This window comes from Microcebus murinus, chromosome 6 (genome assembly GCF_040939455.1).
Source record: "Microcebus murinus isolate Inina chromosome 6, M.murinus_Inina_mat1.0, whole genome shotgun sequence".
Lineage (NCBI taxonomy): Eukaryota > Metazoa > Chordata > Mammalia > Primates > Cheirogaleidae > Microcebus > Microcebus murinus.
The window spans coordinates 27,812,402-27,830,300 of NC_134109.1; the positions used below are offsets into that span (position 1 = coordinate 27,812,402).

General features: G+C 41.4%; 2 protein-coding genes across 4 annotated transcripts in view; one reads left to right on the forward strand and one right to left on the reverse strand.

Annotated features, from left to right (window-relative positions):
- The window catches only part of ENTPD5 (ectonucleoside triphosphate diphosphohydrolase 5 (inactive)), a 58,708-nt gene extending 52,952 nt beyond the window's left edge, over positions 1–5,756 (forward strand). Inside the window, exon 16 of the mRNA XM_076003873.1 lies at positions 885–5,756. Within this exon, the coding sequence (XP_075859988.1) occupies positions 885–971 (87 nt within the window). The 3' untranslated portion in view covers positions 972–5,756. The remainder of the gene's footprint in view (positions 1–884) is intronic.
- Positions 4,354–17,889, reverse strand: COQ6 (coenzyme Q6, monooxygenase). Of its 3 annotated transcripts, none has more exons than XM_012741689.3 (12): positions 17,657–17,889; positions 14,920–15,054; positions 13,804–13,862; positions 13,381–13,504; positions 10,378–10,508; positions 9,510–9,617; positions 9,360–9,422; positions 9,057–9,164; positions 7,229–7,431; positions 7,034–7,149; positions 6,694–6,860; positions 4,354–6,015 (listed from the first exon to the last, which is right to left on the reverse strand). In XM_012741689.3, the coding sequence occupies exons 1-12, from the start codon at positions 17,817–17,819 to the stop codon at positions 5,986–5,988; spliced, it is 1,407 nt and encodes a 468-aa protein (XP_012597143.1). In that variant the 5' UTR covers positions 17,820–17,889; the 3' UTR covers positions 4,354–5,985. The 3 variants fall into 3 exon arrangements, with proteins under 3 accessions (XP_012597143.1, XP_075859987.1, XP_075859986.1); XM_076003872.1 differs by lacking the exon at positions 17,657–17,889 and adding an exon at positions 16,247–17,647 and having other exon boundaries at positions 5,878–6,015; XM_076003871.1 differs by lacking the exon at positions 17,657–17,889 and adding an exon at positions 15,911–17,647 and having other exon boundaries at positions 5,878–6,015.
- Positions 17,890–17,899: the final 10 nt, after the last annotated feature.

The following is a 17,899-nucleotide window of genomic DNA, read 5'->3' on the forward strand; positions in this document are numbered from 1 at the left end:
AATGCCATTCTTCCCAGTTTTGGGCACAGTGATCAGACTCAGTTTCATCAGGTTAACATAGAACAATCCACTGGTTTACAAACTTTTTTTTCTTTTTGGTGGTGGCATCTTTATTCAACAAAAGCTTATACAGGATGCCAGTGATATAAAACTGATCAAGTGGAGCTATTCTGGTTGAGGCAGAGGTTGGGAGCCTGTAACACCTTTACCATTTGACCTCTTTTTTTCCTGCTAAGCATTTCCAAAAAACACTAGGATTCTGAAGAAAACAATTTGATAAACACTAATCCTCTTGTTATATACTCGAGGAAATTGAATGTAAAGCTTTGCCCAAGGTCATTGAGCTCACTGAGGCATAGTCTGGCCCAGAATGTCTTAAATGCCCTGGTTGGTTATTATTAGTGCTTAATAAGAGGCAGTTGCTTACACAGTATGAATTGAGAAGCTTGGTTTGTTCTTTCCTACCCCTAAATCTATTCCCAATTCTTCATCATGCCCTTTCTACCACATCTATTACCATTACAAGTTGCCTCATCATAAATGGGTGATTCAGAAAATAAAGGTGGGGATGCTGTTTAGTTTCAAGACTAGGGAAAGAGTTCAGAATCCTATCTGTCTAGAAGATCTCTTGAAGGCCTGGTGGACTGCTTCCTGGGTCAGAAACACCCAGGGATCAGAATGGTGGGTGCAGAGGCGGTGGGCCATGGTTGGAGGAAACTGTTATAGAGATGAGTAGTGGGAAGCCTCCCAAGCCTGATTCCTCCCAGTTTTTGCCTTGGTGTGACCATTGAATGCTATTTGCCAACATGATCTGCCAAGTGCCATGCTTGCTGGAGTTGAAAATTGGATGAAAATGTGAAGACTTTTTTTTCCCTCCTCAACAGCTCACAAAGAAAGTGAACAACATAGAAACAGGTTGGGCCTTGGGGGCCACCTTTCACCTGTTGCAGTCTCTGGGCATTTCCCACTGAGGACACGCACTTCCTCTGAGGCCTCCATTTGCCAACAACCTTTTTAAAGGGAGAAGGAGAGTCATTTTCTGAGCTAGTCTGGGGGACAACCTGGACTGAAGCCCAGCAGCTAGCTTTATCAGGAGAAAAGGAGCTTTTGTAGATGGATCTTGTCCTTGAGTCTAGAAATTTGAGTTTAATTTAGTTTTACACATTTAATGTGAACTGCTACCTAAACACTCAGCATGCACAGTTGGCACCAGAAGAGTCTAAATCTTTTGAAATTCTTTGTGTGTCACAGAGAGCCCTGTGAGCCAAAAAGTATAGCTTTGGAACTCAACCTTGGAGAACCCAGGGAACCAAAGAAAAATCTCATTTCAACCCTTTGAGTGCCTCATACCTTAAACATTTTAATTTTCCTCTTATATGCTATATTAAGCTGATTTATTGCAATCCCATGACCTAGCAATACCAGTATTTTTCTCCTCCCTGTACACTGCCTACCCTTATCTGCATATACCTCCCCCCAAAAGAGAAAAAAATACCTGTTTTTGCTTTCCATGTATAATTCCCACCCCCCCAAAAATGGTACCATGTCAGAATTTGTGATCTTGTTCTGTGCTAGCTCCAATCAGCCAGTGGAGAGCCATCCTAAATGGTAATAGAATGGAGAGTAGCTCCTAACTGTGCATAGCTCGCAGCCTTAAGAAAGGACGACATCCAGTGTCTGGAGACATGTCGTGGGAGGCTATAGCTGCCTCATGTAGCCTATCTCCTGTAATCAACTTTTTATCATTCAACTCTGGGATTAATGAACATATCCAATCTTATGTGTGTATTCAGTGTCAGTACCACCTCCTAGGCTAATGTGTTTATAGTATTTTCCATGAACTAAACTTGTTTTCTTTGTATTTCTAAGAATAGAACTATAGTAACTATACCCTACCTTGTGGTCTGTGGTGAGAGGTCAGTGTTTGTGCTATCCTAGCATCTATAAATTTTGGTCATAGCCTCTTTCAGATTACCCTTTTATGCTGTCTGTTTATAGCAGTATCTTCTGCCCTGGCTCCTGAGCAGTTTAGCTAATACCCTCCGAATTATTTGTTTAGTACCAGGATTTCCAATTCTCCTCCCAATAATCCTCCACATTTGATTTGGTGGCTCTTTTGGTCCACATCAGTACAGTGGGCTAGCATCTCCAGAAAGAGCCATGTTTAATGACTCTCAAGTTCTCTTTTTGAGTCTGAAGGCTCAGAACTCAATTGTTTCCCCTCAAATTCATTTATCTTGTACTTTCCCACATAGTAGTTATCTGCTTCTTGTCCACCTACTCTGATGCCCTTAGACTTGGAAGATCTTCCTGTGGTCTGGCTCCTCCTTTACCTCTACCTTCTTTCCAGGAGAGATATCTCCCCAAACAGTGGACTCCCTTTCATTCTGCTTTCTCACAAAGAATATTAAATGCACCTGGCCTTCACACCAGGTCCTGGGGAACCTCCATTGCATCAAATATTTAATATCTGCTCTGTGTAAGAAACTAAGCAAATTTCTGTGTCCTTATCCCCCAGATTTTGTTTTTTTAATTCAATGTGGAATTTCTTAAAACTTTTCACACTATTATTACTAAGCTCATCTTTATACCTATTGCCTTCCTCAATAAAAACAGGTTATCATTCAGCATCTGCTTAGGCATGTTTTCAGATAGCTCATTCCCTTTGGGATTGCAATGATGGTAAAAAAAATTCCTCTTTATATTGAGCTGACATCTACCTATCTTCTCAGTGGTTTTAGTTCTGCTCTAATGCTCCTTCCAAAGCCTTTCAATATTTTGAAGAAAGCCTCTCCCAAGTTCTTTATGGGCTCTTCTTTAACATGTGACAGATGTCTAGACCCCCTTCTTTGTCCAAAAGGGGTGCTAGACCAGTCACAGTACATTAAATGTTGGCCCATGTATTAGGGAAAGACTGTTTCCTCCAGTAGAAACCAAGTTGTTTCCCCAACAGGTAAGCTGTGTTCACTAAAGACTCTTCCAGGCCGGGCGTGGTGGCTCATGCCTGTAATCCTAGCACTCTGGGAGGCTGAGGTGGGTGGATCGCTCGAGCTTAGGAGTTCGAAACTAGCCTGAGTGAGACCCCATCTCCACCAAAAATAGAAAGAAATTAATTGACCAACTAAAAATATATAAAAAAATTAGTGGGGCATGGTGGCGCATGCTTGTAGTCCTAGCTACTTGGGAAGCTGAGGCAGTAGGATCGCTTGAGCCCAGGAGATTGAGGTTGCTGTGAGCTAGGCTGATACCATGGCACTCACTCTAGCCTGGGCAACAAAGTGAGACTCTGTCTCAAAAAAAAAAAAAAAAAAAAGACTCTTCCAGATTGACAAATCCAGAGACATAAGATTCTCTTGTCTTTATCACTGCATTTTGTCTCTGAAACTTATCAACAAGGGTCCATTTTTGTAAAATAACACATTATTCAGCAGGCTCCTTTGGTCATCCCAAATATCTTTGGAACTCTCGGATAGAGGCACTCTAACTCCAGAAATTTATCTAAATATATTTTGTTAATCTTGATGAAAACACCTGGAGAATTAACCAATTTGTCCATTTTAAGAACAATTTGGGGGCTGGGTGCAGTGGCTCACGCCTGTAATCTTAGCACTCTGGGAGGCCAAGGCGGGGGGGATTGCTTGAGCTTAGGAGTTCAAGACCAGCCTGAGCAACAGCGAGACCCCATCTCTACTAAAAAATAGAAAGAAATTAATTGGCCAACTAAAAATACATAGAAAAATTAGCTGGGCATGGTGGCATATGCCTGTAGTCCCAGCTACCTGGGAGGCTGAGGCAGGAGGATTGCTTGAGCCCTGGAGTTTGAGGTTGCTGTGAGCTAGGCTGACGCCACAGCATTCTAGCCCCAATGACAGAGTGAGACACTGTCTCAAAAAAAAAAAAAAATTGGGGTCCAGGTGCGGTGGCTCATGCCTGTAATCCTAGCATTCTGGGAGGCTGAGGTGGGCGGATTGCTCAAGGTCAGGAGTTCGAAACCAGCCTAAGAGCGAGACCACCTCTCTACCATAAATAGAAAGAAATTGGCCAACTAAAAACATATACAGAAAAAAATAGCCGGGCATGGTGGCACATGCCTGTAATCCCAGCTACTCAGGAGGCTTAGGCAGGAGGACCGCTTGAGCCCAGGAGTTTGAGGTTGCTATGAGCTAGGCTGACGCCACAGCACTCTAGCTTGGGCAACAGAGTGAGACTCTGTCTCAAAAGAACAATTTGGAATGAGAATTTTTGTTTCTTAAAAAAAAAAAATTGTCTATAACGTCCATTCTGACCCCAGTGTACCCTTTGGGCCTCTTATTAAGGGTCCTATAGATTCTAATACTGCTGGTTAGCTTCTACTCTGTAAATGTGTTAATATATTGAAAATACTTAGGACATGGCCTAATACATGGTAGATCTTATATTTGTTATCATCATCATTGTCATATGAAGGTCCTTGCAAGGTGTGCCTTAAAATTCTTCATCTTGCCTGATTTTGTTTGCAAACTTTTAGAGAGTGTGTGTTCTCCGCACCTATGCCACTTTTCTGTTTTTTTTTATGAATGACGACTTTGTCCCTACAGACTCTGGTATAGTAGCCATACAGCTTTTCACAGCAGCTGCCATCTTTTATTCTGGCTATGTTTTTCCTGAGATTCCAGGAAGGTTGTGACACTGTTACTTTTTTACTCTAGTATCTTATAAATTTTCTGCATTTGCCTGAAAAGCTCCCCTGTAGTAACAGACTTCTTATGCCTTTAAAAATTATTCTCAAGAATAGCTTGCTTGGTTCAAAAGCAGACTGTTTCTTCTCATTTCATCTTCAAATCAGATGTCTGGGGAAGATGTTCTTCATAGTGACCAAATCTAACAGACCTGAAAATCTCTTCAAGAGGCATCTCTGGTACTATGAAGTGTGAGCTCTTTAAAAACCCACAACAGGCCGGGCACAGTGGCTCATGCCTGTATTCCTAGCTCTCTGGGAGGCCGAGGCGGCGGATCACTCGAGGTCAGGAGTTCGAAACCAGCAAGAGCAAGACCCCGTCTCTACTATAAATAGAAAGAAATTAATTGGCCAAGTAATATATATACAAAAAATTAGCTGGGCATGGTGGCACATGCCTATAGTCCCACCTACTCAGAAGGCTGAGGCAGAAAGATCGTTTGAGCCCAGGAGTTTGAGGTTGCTGTGAGCGAGGCTGACACCACGGCACTCACTGTAGCCTGGACAACAAAGTGAGACTCTGTCTCAAAAAAAAAAAAAAACCCACAACAAAATACCACTCCCTCCACTTGGCTACCAGTCTGCTACCAAGCATGAACAAAGTCTGCTGCTAATCATAGTTTCCCTTTTGACCTGGTTCCCGAGGTCTTCAAACCTGTGCAATGAAATTATTTATTATTTTATTAGACAGTGGTGTCCCAGAGAGGAACCATAAATAAAGGTGAAATCTGGTGCTGTGATGAAGAATAACTCACATTAATAAAATCTGTTTTTTTTTTAGAAAATCCAGTGTAGCTATAATAAAGGTTAAAGCAGTTTATATTTAATTTGTATTCTGATGTTAATTTTTAAACAGCAATTCTAACAAAAATGCACTGAGTATTTCTAATTCTATCAAAAACAATTGTATAAACTTATGACCAGCATTAAAAAAAAACTGTATGTCTTCTCTTTAGAAAGAATTGTTAACGAGTGAAAATGACTGAGACAGCACCTCAATGATTTTTGTTTTAGTAATAAAATGTTTTTTTCAACCAAATCGTAATAGTCTTCCTTTAAGGTTTTTTCCCTTGGCTTGGCTAATATATCCTCCTCACCGCAAATTATCACGCATTATTTGGGCTCCACAGGCCCATTAAGCAGAGAAGAAGAGATGGGAATTCTCTAATGCAATGTAAATTTATTAAATTAAATCTTGAAAATGTGTGAGATGGTCCTGGAGAAGGATGTTCTTTTTTTCATCAACATAAACTCTAGAAGAGGAGCACTCATTTGCTTGCAAAGGTCATAATCTGTTCCTAGAGAAAAAAACAAAGTTGAGTGACACTTTTAACACTGTAAGGTATGGGCAGGCGCAGTGGCTCAGACCTGTAATCCTAGCACTCTGGGAGGCTGAGGCGGGCAGATAGCTCAAGGTCAGGAGTTCGAAACCAGCCTGAGCAAGAGTGAGACCCAATCTCTACTTAAAAAAATAGAAATTAGCTGGGCATGGTGGCGCATTCCGGTAGTCCCAGCTACTAGGGAGGCTGAGGCCACGACTCTCTAGCCCAGGCAACAGAGTGAGAGTCTGTCTCAAAAAAAAAACCCAAAAAACAAAAGCTGTAAGGTATGATAGCAGGTGAGGAAAATAAAATATCCAAAGTGATTAAAGCAAAAACTTAGACAAAGTCCCATAAAGGTACTCCCAAGACTCCCTGCTTTATTTCAGCTAAAAAAACAAAAAGTATTTTTAAATGGAAGTTTCTCAGGGAAGGAGCTAGCCAAGCAGCAAAAAGAATTTAAGTCCTCCCTATAAAAGTTATTGCTCAGATGTGGACCTTAATACCAACAAGCCTAGCAAGTACCTTTTTGCTCATAAGCACTGGAAAAATAGATAATTTCATAGCCAAGAAAATTAATTCGAACAAATTAAAAGCTGTTTGCAAAGTCATTCTTCCATGAGCAAGAATCTTAGAAAGCCAAGAGTGGCCTCTTACTTTGAGTGGAGACACTGCATTTGTGGCCTGCAAGCCCCATGTCCTGAGCAGCACAAGCGGAGTAGCGGTGGTGGAGTACAGCCTTTTTAGTAAGTCTGTGGCAGCCAGAAGAGCAGTATTGTGACGTTGTCTGTCTGTTTCATAACCTGTGAGGTGGCTCATGGAGCCTGGAAAACAGAGGAAAGGTTAAACTCCTAATCCAAAAATAAAGTATTTTTCCCTCTCCTAACAAATCAAATACATTTTATGTGTACCACATCTTGCTACTGTGGATATTTTGGGGCCCTGATTTTCCCTAACTATATGACCTCTGGATACTTCAGGGTACCTGAATCCTTACCTAAGTCTCTCCCATTGAAGGCTGCAGTTCTAAGGTGATGGACCAAGCTGGAGATATCCCCAAAGCCCATGTTGACACCTTGTCCTGCAAGTGGATGGACTCTGTGGGCTGCATCCCTAAGAATAGAGCAGAGTTCAGGTGTGACCTCTAGCAGCACAGTGAGAAGGGAGTGGCCCTGCTCTGTTATTATCTTACCCAATGAGCGCCACCCGAGGCCGGACGTACTCAGCAGCATGTCCCAACCCAAGAGGAAACAGCACTCGGCTTTTGGCATCCACCCTGGCTACACTTGGAGGTAGCTGGCGAGCTGAGACCTTAGTGGGCTTCAGAAGAGCAATAGCATGTTGCAACACAGTGCCAGCTGAGTCGATGAAGTCCGTGTGATTAGCATCATTCCACTGAGCAGCATCAGCCACAAGACAAGGTGAAATCTCATCAGTGACTGGCAAGGAATTAAAAATTCATCCTTTTTTGTAACCAAAGCTAACAGTAATGCTACCTAACTTTGCTAAACAAGTATCAAGACTACAAGTAACAAGCCCCTCAAACAAATGCAAATCTCATCTTCCCATCACTCCCACAGGTTTTAGGATCAAGCCAAACTACTCATAAGCAGGCCCCCGCCTATCTCCAAGCTTCACTTTTCACTACTCTCTGTGATGAGTAACCATGTGCCAGCCACAACATAGCTCATCATACAATATCCTCTTGCCAATAGGACTCCCCTCTACTTAGAACATCCTGCCACCTCTATTTCACCAGGACAACACCGCAGGGCATGCAGAAGATGTCACCTCTTTGTAACCCTCCCACCCTTCTCAGTGTGTGTTTTCCTCCTGTATGACCCCACAGCATCCTATGCATACTTCTATCACTGTACCAAGATTGTCATTTATGTGTCTTTCCCCCTCACTTGACTATGAGCTTCCTGAAAGCAGGGATTGTTTCATTTGTCTCAGTATCTCCAGAGCCTGCTACAGAGAAGGCACTTGTAATTGTTGTTGAATGAATGTTACAAAAATCCTAGACCTGTGCCAGGAATATATATTAAATGACCCAGAGGGGTAGCATTCACCATTTATCCTGGAATCCACTTCAGTATATTCAGTTCCTTTTGTTCTTGTTGCTACTACATAGCAGTGAATTTCCATCTTCAGCATGAGGTCATTAGTGAGATAGGAGAGTTCAGTGGTTAAAAGCACAGGCTCTGAGGGCCAGCAGAACCCAGCTTTACCACTAGCTCTATGACCTTAGGCAAGTTCCTCATCTCTGTCTTATAATGAGGATAATAATAGTATCTACCTCAAAAGTTTACTGAATTAAATCAATAAATATATGTAAAACTCTAACCTGTACCTGGCACATAGTAAGCACTCAATAAATGTTATCAATTATTAATGAATTTAGTGAATTTAGATAAATGTGGCAGTAGGCTCTAAAAATACTGGTGCCCATATGATCTAAAGGCTGTGAATAATTATTACCAAATGTTGAGCACCTACAATGGACTAGATGATCTGTTCCACGTATTTTACATAAATTCTCTCATTTTTGAAGTCCTTTATCCCTTAGAAGTTGATAATACTACTTCTATTTTTAGGGAATTAACAGATAAAACCAAGTACTGAGCCCATGTCTGTCTACAAAGCTCCCTTGTAAGATCTGTGCTGAAATGTGCTCAGCCCCTCCCTGGAACATATCCAATGAATCAGGTTCAAAGGTTTAGATACTTAGGATCTATTATCAAAGTATTATCCAAATTATGAAAGTATTTTCAGAAAATGCCAGTGCTAACCACAACCCAGGCAGCAGTTTCAGTCAGCATAACAGCGGCCCTCAAAACACATACATTATTATTTCTGTTGTTACGCATGTCCCTGTATGCTCTCCTCCACACCATCCAGATCAAGCATTATAGCTAAAGAGGGGCAGGTGACTCATTGGTCCTTTTTCCTTACTCATAAAACCACCTTTCTGTATCTACCCCTGCAACACATGATCAGCTGGATAAGTTGATACTTACAAAGGCAGAGTTAATGGCATCTACAAATTTTTCCTCATCCATGCTAACCAGTTCTGCTGCATGCTCATGAGATGTGGACCAAACCAAGGAACTCAAGGTGTCTGAGAGCTGTGCCAAAAGAAGAACATTGATACCAAGGGCTAAAACTCTTCTTTACTCGGGAGCTCTCAAGCATAAAAAGACAAGAAGGGAAAACAAAGCTAGCCTGGACATACTCCCTTGAAACCTGAAAAAGGCTGAAAGTGAAGTCCTAAAATAGGAAGGCTGGGTACACTTGAGCAGACCCGCCAGAGGACCTCTTACCGGAAGCAGGGCAATAGGCCCCGAGGGAAGAAATCTCTGCCAAGCTACATTGTTTTCTGTGGCCTGTAATAGAGAGGAGAAAAGTTTTTGTGATAAGTACTTAGTGCTTATGAGTAGAGTCAGTCACCAGACAACAGCACAGGACCTTACCTCTGATAAATGCAGAGTAGCCACAACCGCGGACTGGTCATAGTTCCAGCTAACATTCTGGATCCCAGCAGCCTGCCGTACTCCTGAGTTGTGACCATCTGCACCAATCTGCATGGAGACCAGAGCCTGCTAAGTCTTATAGCTTCTTCATAAATCAAACAGCTTCAGAAGTTTTTCTCTGCCCCCCCCCCCATTTATCTCTAGTCCAAACTGTTGGTAAGCCCATCTATAGCAGGAAACTTTTTATCAGACCTGCCTCACTAATAGCCCAGAGATATAATCCTCCATTATCTCAGTCTCAGCCAAAAGAGCCAGTGCTGGACATCTGACCCAAGAGGTGCCAGCCATAGGTTAAACTCAGCCAGTCTCTTCATATTTGAAATAGAGAGTAAGGGAAGTTTCAGTAAAAGGCAGGCACTAGAGCTGAACAGTCCTGATATAAGGTGAGAAATGGCTGCCGTGTAAAAGGGGAAGGTGGTGAGCAGAAAGAGAAGAAAAATGAGAGGTGCAAGGAGATAAACAATCACAGACTCCTGAGAGGGAAGGAACAGCCTCAATTTCTGACACTTTGGTTTTGTCCCTGTGAGGTCTGGGTACCTTTTTTTATTTTATTTTATTTTAATTTTAGACAGCAGTGGAGAACCGGGTACCTTTTATTTCATGACCAAAGATGGCCCAAGAGATTGCTTCCTATACAGGATTTACAATAAGACCATCTTAACTTGAGTTGGCTTGAATGGGTACTTGTCCTTATAATCAAAAGCTTTGCCTAAAATTAATTTAAACTATAGCTTAGATCTAGAACTGGAGGCCCTAGAATCTAGGTGTAGATAAGCAAGACCCCTGGCAAAGAAGAATCTTCAACTACCAACAATTTGGTCTGGAGGGTACTGCCATCACCTAGGGTAATATGAACCCAAGGGCTGGAGTCTGTCATAGGAAATGGACAAGGCCAGGTATAGCCAACAGCTCTGCTCCTGTAGAGAACTGTCACTCGGTCTGGGGAGGTCAAAAGAAAAAAAGAACACAACATTAGAAAGGCAGGCCACACAAGCTGAGGAAAAAGCCATAACTAAAGCAAGGTCTCAGGACAGCAGTGTCTTGTCATTTACTGCCAAACAAGAAAAGATCTAAAAAAATAAGTAACCAATGATATGGTCTGAGAGCTGATAAATGACGAAAGCCACAGGGATGACTCAATAACAACAACAAGGTATTAAATCTCTCAGTGTATTTTCAGCCTGGGGCACTCTTCTTCCCGTCCTCATGGGAGCATGAGCTCCTCCATTTGCACTCTACACCTAAATGAGCCCATGTGTGCTTTCAGAGTAGACAGGGCAGGAACATCACAGGCTGAAATAAATTCTACATTGCATAAGATTGTTCTTTCCACTAGAAATCATTTTATTTTTCTGGTCATGAAAACAATATGCTCTAAAAATATCAAGTTGTATATATTAAATATCTACAGCTTTTTGTGTGTCAGTCATACCTCAATAAAGCAGTTTAAGAATAAGCTCATTGTAAAAGTCTGTACAACAAAGAAAAGAAAAAATAGAACTTTCATGTATAGCTTGCCAGATGATTTCCTGTGCATCTATATGCACACATACACAAATGGGATTGCATGACATACTTTTTTTTTTCACCATAATGGGATATCTTTCTAAGTTACTAAATATTAGATCTAGTTTTTTTCTTTTTTTTTTTTTTGAGGCAGGGTCTTGCTCTGTACCCGGGCTAGAGTGCAGTGGTGTTGTCATAGCTCTCTGCAACCTCAAACTCCTAGGATCAAATGATCCTCCTGCTTCAGCCTTCTAAATAGTTGGCTACAGGTGCATGTCAACATGCCTGGCTAATTTTTCTGTTTTTACAGAGACAGGGTCTCACTCTTGCTCAGGCAAAAGTCAAGTGATCCTCCTGCCTCAGCTTCCCAAAGTGCTAGGATTACAGGCATGAGCCACTTCACCTGGCCAGATCTAGATCATCTTTAAAGGCTGCATGGTAGAACTACTATCCCATATCAAAAAGCATTTAAGCTGGTCTGAGTGTAGTGGTGTTTATAACTAATTGATCACAACCAGTTACAGATTCTGTTGTTCTTTCTCTACTCTCACTGCTTCACTTGACTAGCCTTAAAAAAAAAAAGCATTTAAGTTGCTTCCAGTTTTTCTCTCTAGAACTCTGTGATATCTGCAGATCATATATCTGATAAATTTATATTCAGAATGTATAAAGAACTCCTATAACTCAAAAATAAGACAATCCAATTTAAAAATGGACAAAAGATGTTGAACAGACATTTCACTAAAGATATACAATGGCCAATAAAGACATGAAAAGATACTCAGCATAGGCAATAATTAGGAAAATGCAATCAAAACTACCATGAGGTAACACTTCACACTCACTAGGATGGCTATAATTTTTTAAAAAAAGGAAAATAAGGGCCAGGTGCAGTGGGTCACACCTGTGATCCCTACAATTTGGGAGGCTGAGGTGGGAGGATCACTTGAGGCCAGGAGTTTGAAACCAGTCCCCATCTCTACAAAAAATAAGAAAAATTAGCCAGGTGTGGTAGCAAATGCCTGTCATCCCAGCTCAGAAGACTAAGGCAGGAGGATCCTTTGAGCCCAGGAGTTCGAGGCTATAGTGAGCTATGATCCTACCACTGCACTCCAGCACCAGCTGGAGTACAGAGCAAGACACTGTACTCAAAAAAAAAAAAAAAAAAAAAAAAAGCCAGGCACGGTGGCTCACACCTGTAATCCTAGTACTCTCGGAGGCCGAGGCCAGAGGATCGCTGGAGGTCAGGAGTTTGAGACCAGCCTGAGCAAGAGCGAGACCCCGTCTCTACTAAAAATAGAAAGAAATTAGCCAAACAACTAAAAACAGAAAAAATTAGCCGGGCATGGTGGCTTGTGCCTGTAGTCCCAGCTACCCGGGAGGCTGAGGCAGGCAAGAGGATCGCTTGAGCCCAGGAGTTTGAGGTTGCTGTGAGCTAGGCTGATGCCACAGCACTCTATCCTCAGCAACAGAGCAAGACTGTCTCAAAAAAAAAAAAAAAAAAAAAAGAAAAAAGGAAAATAAGGGTTGGTGAGGATGTGGAGAAATTGGAGCCCTTCTATACTAATGGGAAAATGAAATGGTATATAGCCTTTTTAGAAATGAAAACATATATCCATACAAAAACTTGTGAATATTCACAAGCGCCAAAAAGTAGAAACAACCCAAACATCCATCAGCTAATGACTGGATAAACAAAATGTAGTATATCCACACAATGGAACACTATTCAACAATAAAAAGAAATAAAGTACTGATACATGCTATAACACTGATGGATCTCAAAAATATGCTCAGCAAAGTCAGACACAAATGAATACACAGTGTATAATTCCATCTATATGGATTATACAAAATAGGCAAATCTAGAAAGACACAAAGCAGGTTAGTAGTTGCCAGGGGCAACTAGAGAATGGAGAATGACTATAAATGGGCTTCCTTTTGAGGAAATGTTCTAAAATGATAGTGTAATGGTTGTACAATTCTGTAAGTACAGTAAAAATCACTGAATTGTATACTTAAAATGGGTGAATTTTATGGTTTATATATATACATATATACACATATACATATATATGTGTATATATATACACACACACCATAAAATTCACCCATTTTAAGTGTGTGTGTGTATATATATATATATGTTGTATCTAAATAAAGCTGTTAAAAAAAATAACCCTGAGATAACCATAATAGGATTTCTATATGGTGGACATTCAGTATCTGTAAAAGGGATCCTTTTTCCCAGTAATTCCTAAGGCAGTTTGCTCCCCAGAGAGTGGATGGAAGATGGAAGCCTCACCAGACACAGCCTCCAGCTGCTTAGTAAGAGCATGCAGGATGACATCGTTCTCCACTATATAGCCCATATCATCTAAATTATCCTTATCAAACATTATCAAGGCCTCTGAGCAGGCATCCCACACCTAGAAATACAAAAGGAAAATATGCATTAAAACCAAGGAAAGGAAACATCAGTCCAATCAGAAACGGAGCATTGCTTTCCTAAGTGACAGAAGCAGAAAACCACAATTTGTCAGTGTCTCTAGCAGGAGATACAAAGTGAGAACAAAATTCTTCCAGGAACACTTCCCCTACTTCCCTGGACTGAAACGTGAACTTTGTCTAATTTCATTTATGGAAAACCTAGAGAATGTGGACTCCAGTATCTTAACACAAGACAGACCAAGACATCACAACAAACATGAAAAAGATAAAGAGGCACCTGCATTCGCCGAAAGGCTCTGTATCTCATGTTGCAGATATGGTCCCAGGCACCAAAACCTGCAAAAGAAAGTATCTATAGACTAGAGTCACCTCACAGGCTCCAGTCTCCCCTTTGTTTCTCCATCTGATTAATAGGTTGTTTTCAATATTCTACAATTATAGAAAAAATACCCTCCACTTCTATCCTGTTTGATGCTAGAAGCTAAGCTACTCTGTTCCCCAGTTCCAGATTGTACAACACGAAAAAGCCCTAGCTTCCACGATCAAAAAGTCAAAATGTCCCCACATGAAAGTAGGGGAAGAAAAAAAGGAAAATTCAGCCCATATTGTTTTTTCCTTCATCATCCTACTGAAGTTATAAAGCCCCTAGATAAAGACTATTTTAAACTCTTCATGGCATTGAACAGATTCATTCATTGAGGAAATATTTACTGAGCACCTACTATGTACCAGGTTCAATTCTAGATACTGAGCATAAAGTGGGAACCAAACAAAGTCCCTGCCCTCTGCAGTTGACATTCTAGTTGAAGAGATAGACAATAAAAAACAAACACATAATATAAGGTAAGGTAGTACTATAAGTGTTATGGAAAAAAAAAAAAATAAGGCAGAATAAGGGGCTAGAGAGTGAAGGAAGAGCTTAATTTGAGACAGGATGGTCTGAGGGAGTAATATCCGGCCAAGACCTAATGACAATTTCTTAACTGGTTCCATGTGCACATAATTCATCTACACCCCAAAATCATTTCACATGCTGGCTCCCCAGCTTGCTAGAGGGGTAACTCTGGGAATGAAGAAAGTGCTGCTACTAGAAGTGAATGTTCATACAGTTTCAGTTCTGCCAATTCATAATGCCCCAACATCCCAAATGAAGTCCACATGATGGACCCACACATCTCAAGGATGTCTTTCCCAGACTGCAAATTGATACATTAACAATTTCAGGGGTCCCCATCTTCAGCTGTGCACTAGACTACCAAACCCACTACCAAACTCTCCACCCTCCTCAGTGAGCTCCCTCCTTGCCAGGTGCTCTGGTGACTTCGCCTATGGGAAATACAGGAAAGCTTAGAGGGAAAGGAGATTGGATCTATGAAAGGACCTTTTTACTCACTACTGAGAAGCGTTGCAGAGCCAGGGGAAATGGAGCTGACCCTGTTGCTGTAAGTTTCTGACAATTTCTCCAATACTTTCTTTGGACCTGCTTCTAACAATAGGATTTTCTTATCACGAAAGTGAATATCATGTCCTAAAAAAGAAAAAAAGCAATATTTTATATCATTTTAGAATTTATTTCCCACTTCCAAGAGAAACAACAGATTAACTGATTCTTTAGCCCTTAGAATACAAATTTCTTACAGAGTACATCAACGCTACCCATGCAGAATAATAAGCAATAACACATACCATACCATTTCAGCCGTGAGAACACCCTAAATTAAATATAGAAAACTAAATATAGAAAAAAATTAGCCAGGCATGGTGGTGCATGCCTGGTTCATTTTTTCTACATATTTTTAGTTGGCCAATTAATTTCTTTCTATTTATAGTAGAGACAGGGTCTCGCTCTTGCTCAGGCTGGTTTCGAACTCCGGACCTTGAGCAATCCACCTGCCTCGGCCTCCCAGAGTGCTAGGATTATAGGTGTGAGCCACCGCGCCCAGCCTATAAGTGCATATTGAAATAAAAAGTGATCAGCATATGTACTACTGACAAAGAATATGCTTTTTTTTTTTTTTTTTTTTGAGGGTATTGGTCTATTGCCCAGGGTGTAATGCAGTGGCGTGATCACTGCAGCCTCCAACTCCTGGGCTCAGGCACTCCTCCTACCTCAGCCTCCCTAGCAGCTGGAACTACAGGCACAAGCCACCATGCCTGGATAGTATTTTAACTTTTTCTGTTTTTAGAGACGAGGTCTCGCCATGGTGCCTAGGCTGGTCTCAAACTCCAGGCCTCAAGCAATCCTCCCACCTCAGCCTTCCAAAGTGCTGAGAATATAGGCATGAGTCACTGCACCTGGCCTTAGTGCTCAATATTTGATACCATGTTTTTATAATTGCTCTGATATGCCAGCCCATTAGCTCATATAAAACATTGCTCCTCACCAGTTCTCTAGAAGAGGAGCCACTCCAGGGAAGATACAGTTGTCACGCCATGATTCTGAAGTCAAAAAAGACTCCCAATATTAGTGACCTTTAATTTCTAAGGACAGAAAACTCAAATCCAGTTTCTGAAAGCCACTGTATCATTTTTAAAAGCAACAGATCTGGAGTTTGGTGGCCTGAATTTGAATTCTGACTTTGCTACTGCCTCACTGTGAGACTTTGGTCCTTACTTAATCTTGTTAGACACGTTTCCTCCCTAAAACATGAACATAAGTAATACCTACCTCACAGGGTAGTGGAGCAGCTTATATTATAAGGTAAAGACAAAGTCCTTACCTCACAGGATTCACAAAATTCAACTCAATGTAGACCACAGATTTCTGTAGGACCTAAATCTATAAAACTAGGAAAAAACACGGGAGTAAATCTTTGTGACTTTGGGGTAGGCAATGATTTCTTAGCTATTTCACCAAAAGCACAAGTGATAAAAGATTGATAAATTGGATTGCATCAAAATTTAAAATTTTTATGCTTCCAAGAACACTATCAAGAAAGTGAAAGGACCATAAAATGAGTAAAAAAGCAACCCAAAGAATGGGAGAAAATATTTGCAAATCACATCTGATAAAGGACTTGTACCCAGAATATATAAAAACTCTTTTAACTCAATAGTAAAAAGACAAATTGCCCAGTTAAAAACTGGGCAAAGTGTCTAATAGGCATTTCTCCAAAGAAGATAAACTAACCATATGAAAGGGTATGCAGCATCATTAGTCATTAGGGAAATACAAATCAAAACCATAGTTCCCACTTAATACTCTGGAGGATGGCTATAAACAAAAAGACAATTAACAGGTGTTGTGCAGGATCTGGAGAAACTAGAACCCCCATATATTGTCGGTGAGGATGTAAAATGGTTTTTCAAAAGTAGCTACTTTGAAAAAAACAGTTTGGCAGTTCTTCAAAACGTTAAACACAGTTACCATTCCACTGGTAGGAAAAGATCCAAGATAATCAAAAACTTACTGTCCACACAAAAATTTGTACACAAAATTGTTCATAGTAGCATTTAGGTTCATAGAAGCATTCCTAATAGGCCCAAAGTGGAAACAACCAAAATGTCCATCGACCGATAAATGAATAAACAAAATGTGGTATATACATACAGTGGAATATTCAGCCATCAAAAAGAATGAAGCACTGATACACACTACAACACAGAAGAACCTTGAAAACATTAAGTAGATTATATAGAACCTTCCAGAAAAGGCAACTTTATATATAGAGACAGAAAGTAGGCAAGCGGTTTCCTAAGGTTGAGGAGATATAGAGAAATGAAGAATGACTGTTAATGGGTTCAGTGTTTCTTTTTAGGGTGATGAAAATATTCTAAAATTTATTGTAGTGATAGCTGCACGACTCTGAATTTACTAAAAAACCATTAAACCGTACACTTTAGATGGGTAAACACTATGGTATGTAAATTATATTGCAATAAAGCTGTTTAATCCTGGGCGGCCCTGTTTCCCCACGCGTCCGATAGACTCATAAGCCCCTCCCACTTTTGACCCTGCTGGACCCTGAAGGACCAAACGCAGGCCCTGGGGTTCCTCTAGGAAGGCAGGGCACAGACCACGAGGTCCGGGAAGCTCAGTCTTTGGGCAAACAGTGCAAGAGCTCCTACGGCTCTCATCGCTCCTCCGCAGCCCAGTTCCCTGCCACTACTGGCCTGGAGATGGAACTTACCCAAGGCACAGGCCATGGCAGCGCCCACCAGGCCTCCACCCGACACCACCACATCGTACACGGTATCTGCTGAGGCGCCGGACCACCTCCGGCAGGACACGAGCGGGCCTCTGTGAACTGCGGGCGCGGCGCCCCACCGGCTCACAGCAAGCCGGGAAGCCATGGTGGCGGCCAGCGCTGCGGCATTCGGAGCCCCGCTAGGCCCGTCCTGGGTATTGCTTCCGGCGCAGAGCCCTCCAATCC

Coding starts and splice junctions, on each gene's coding strand:
- COQ6 (XM_012741689.3), bottom strand. CDS start 17,819: ATGGCTTCCCGGCTTGCTGTGAGCCGGTGGGGCGCCGCGCCCGCAGTT. Junction 13,863..14,919: donor CTCTGCAACGCTTCTCAGTA/GTGAGTAAAAAG, acceptor TTTCTTTTGCAG/GTTTTGGTGCCTGGGACCAT. Junction 13,505..13,803: donor GAGCCTTTCGGCGAATGCAG/GTGCCTCTTTAT, acceptor TTGTATTTCTAG/GTGTGGGATGCCTGCTCAGA.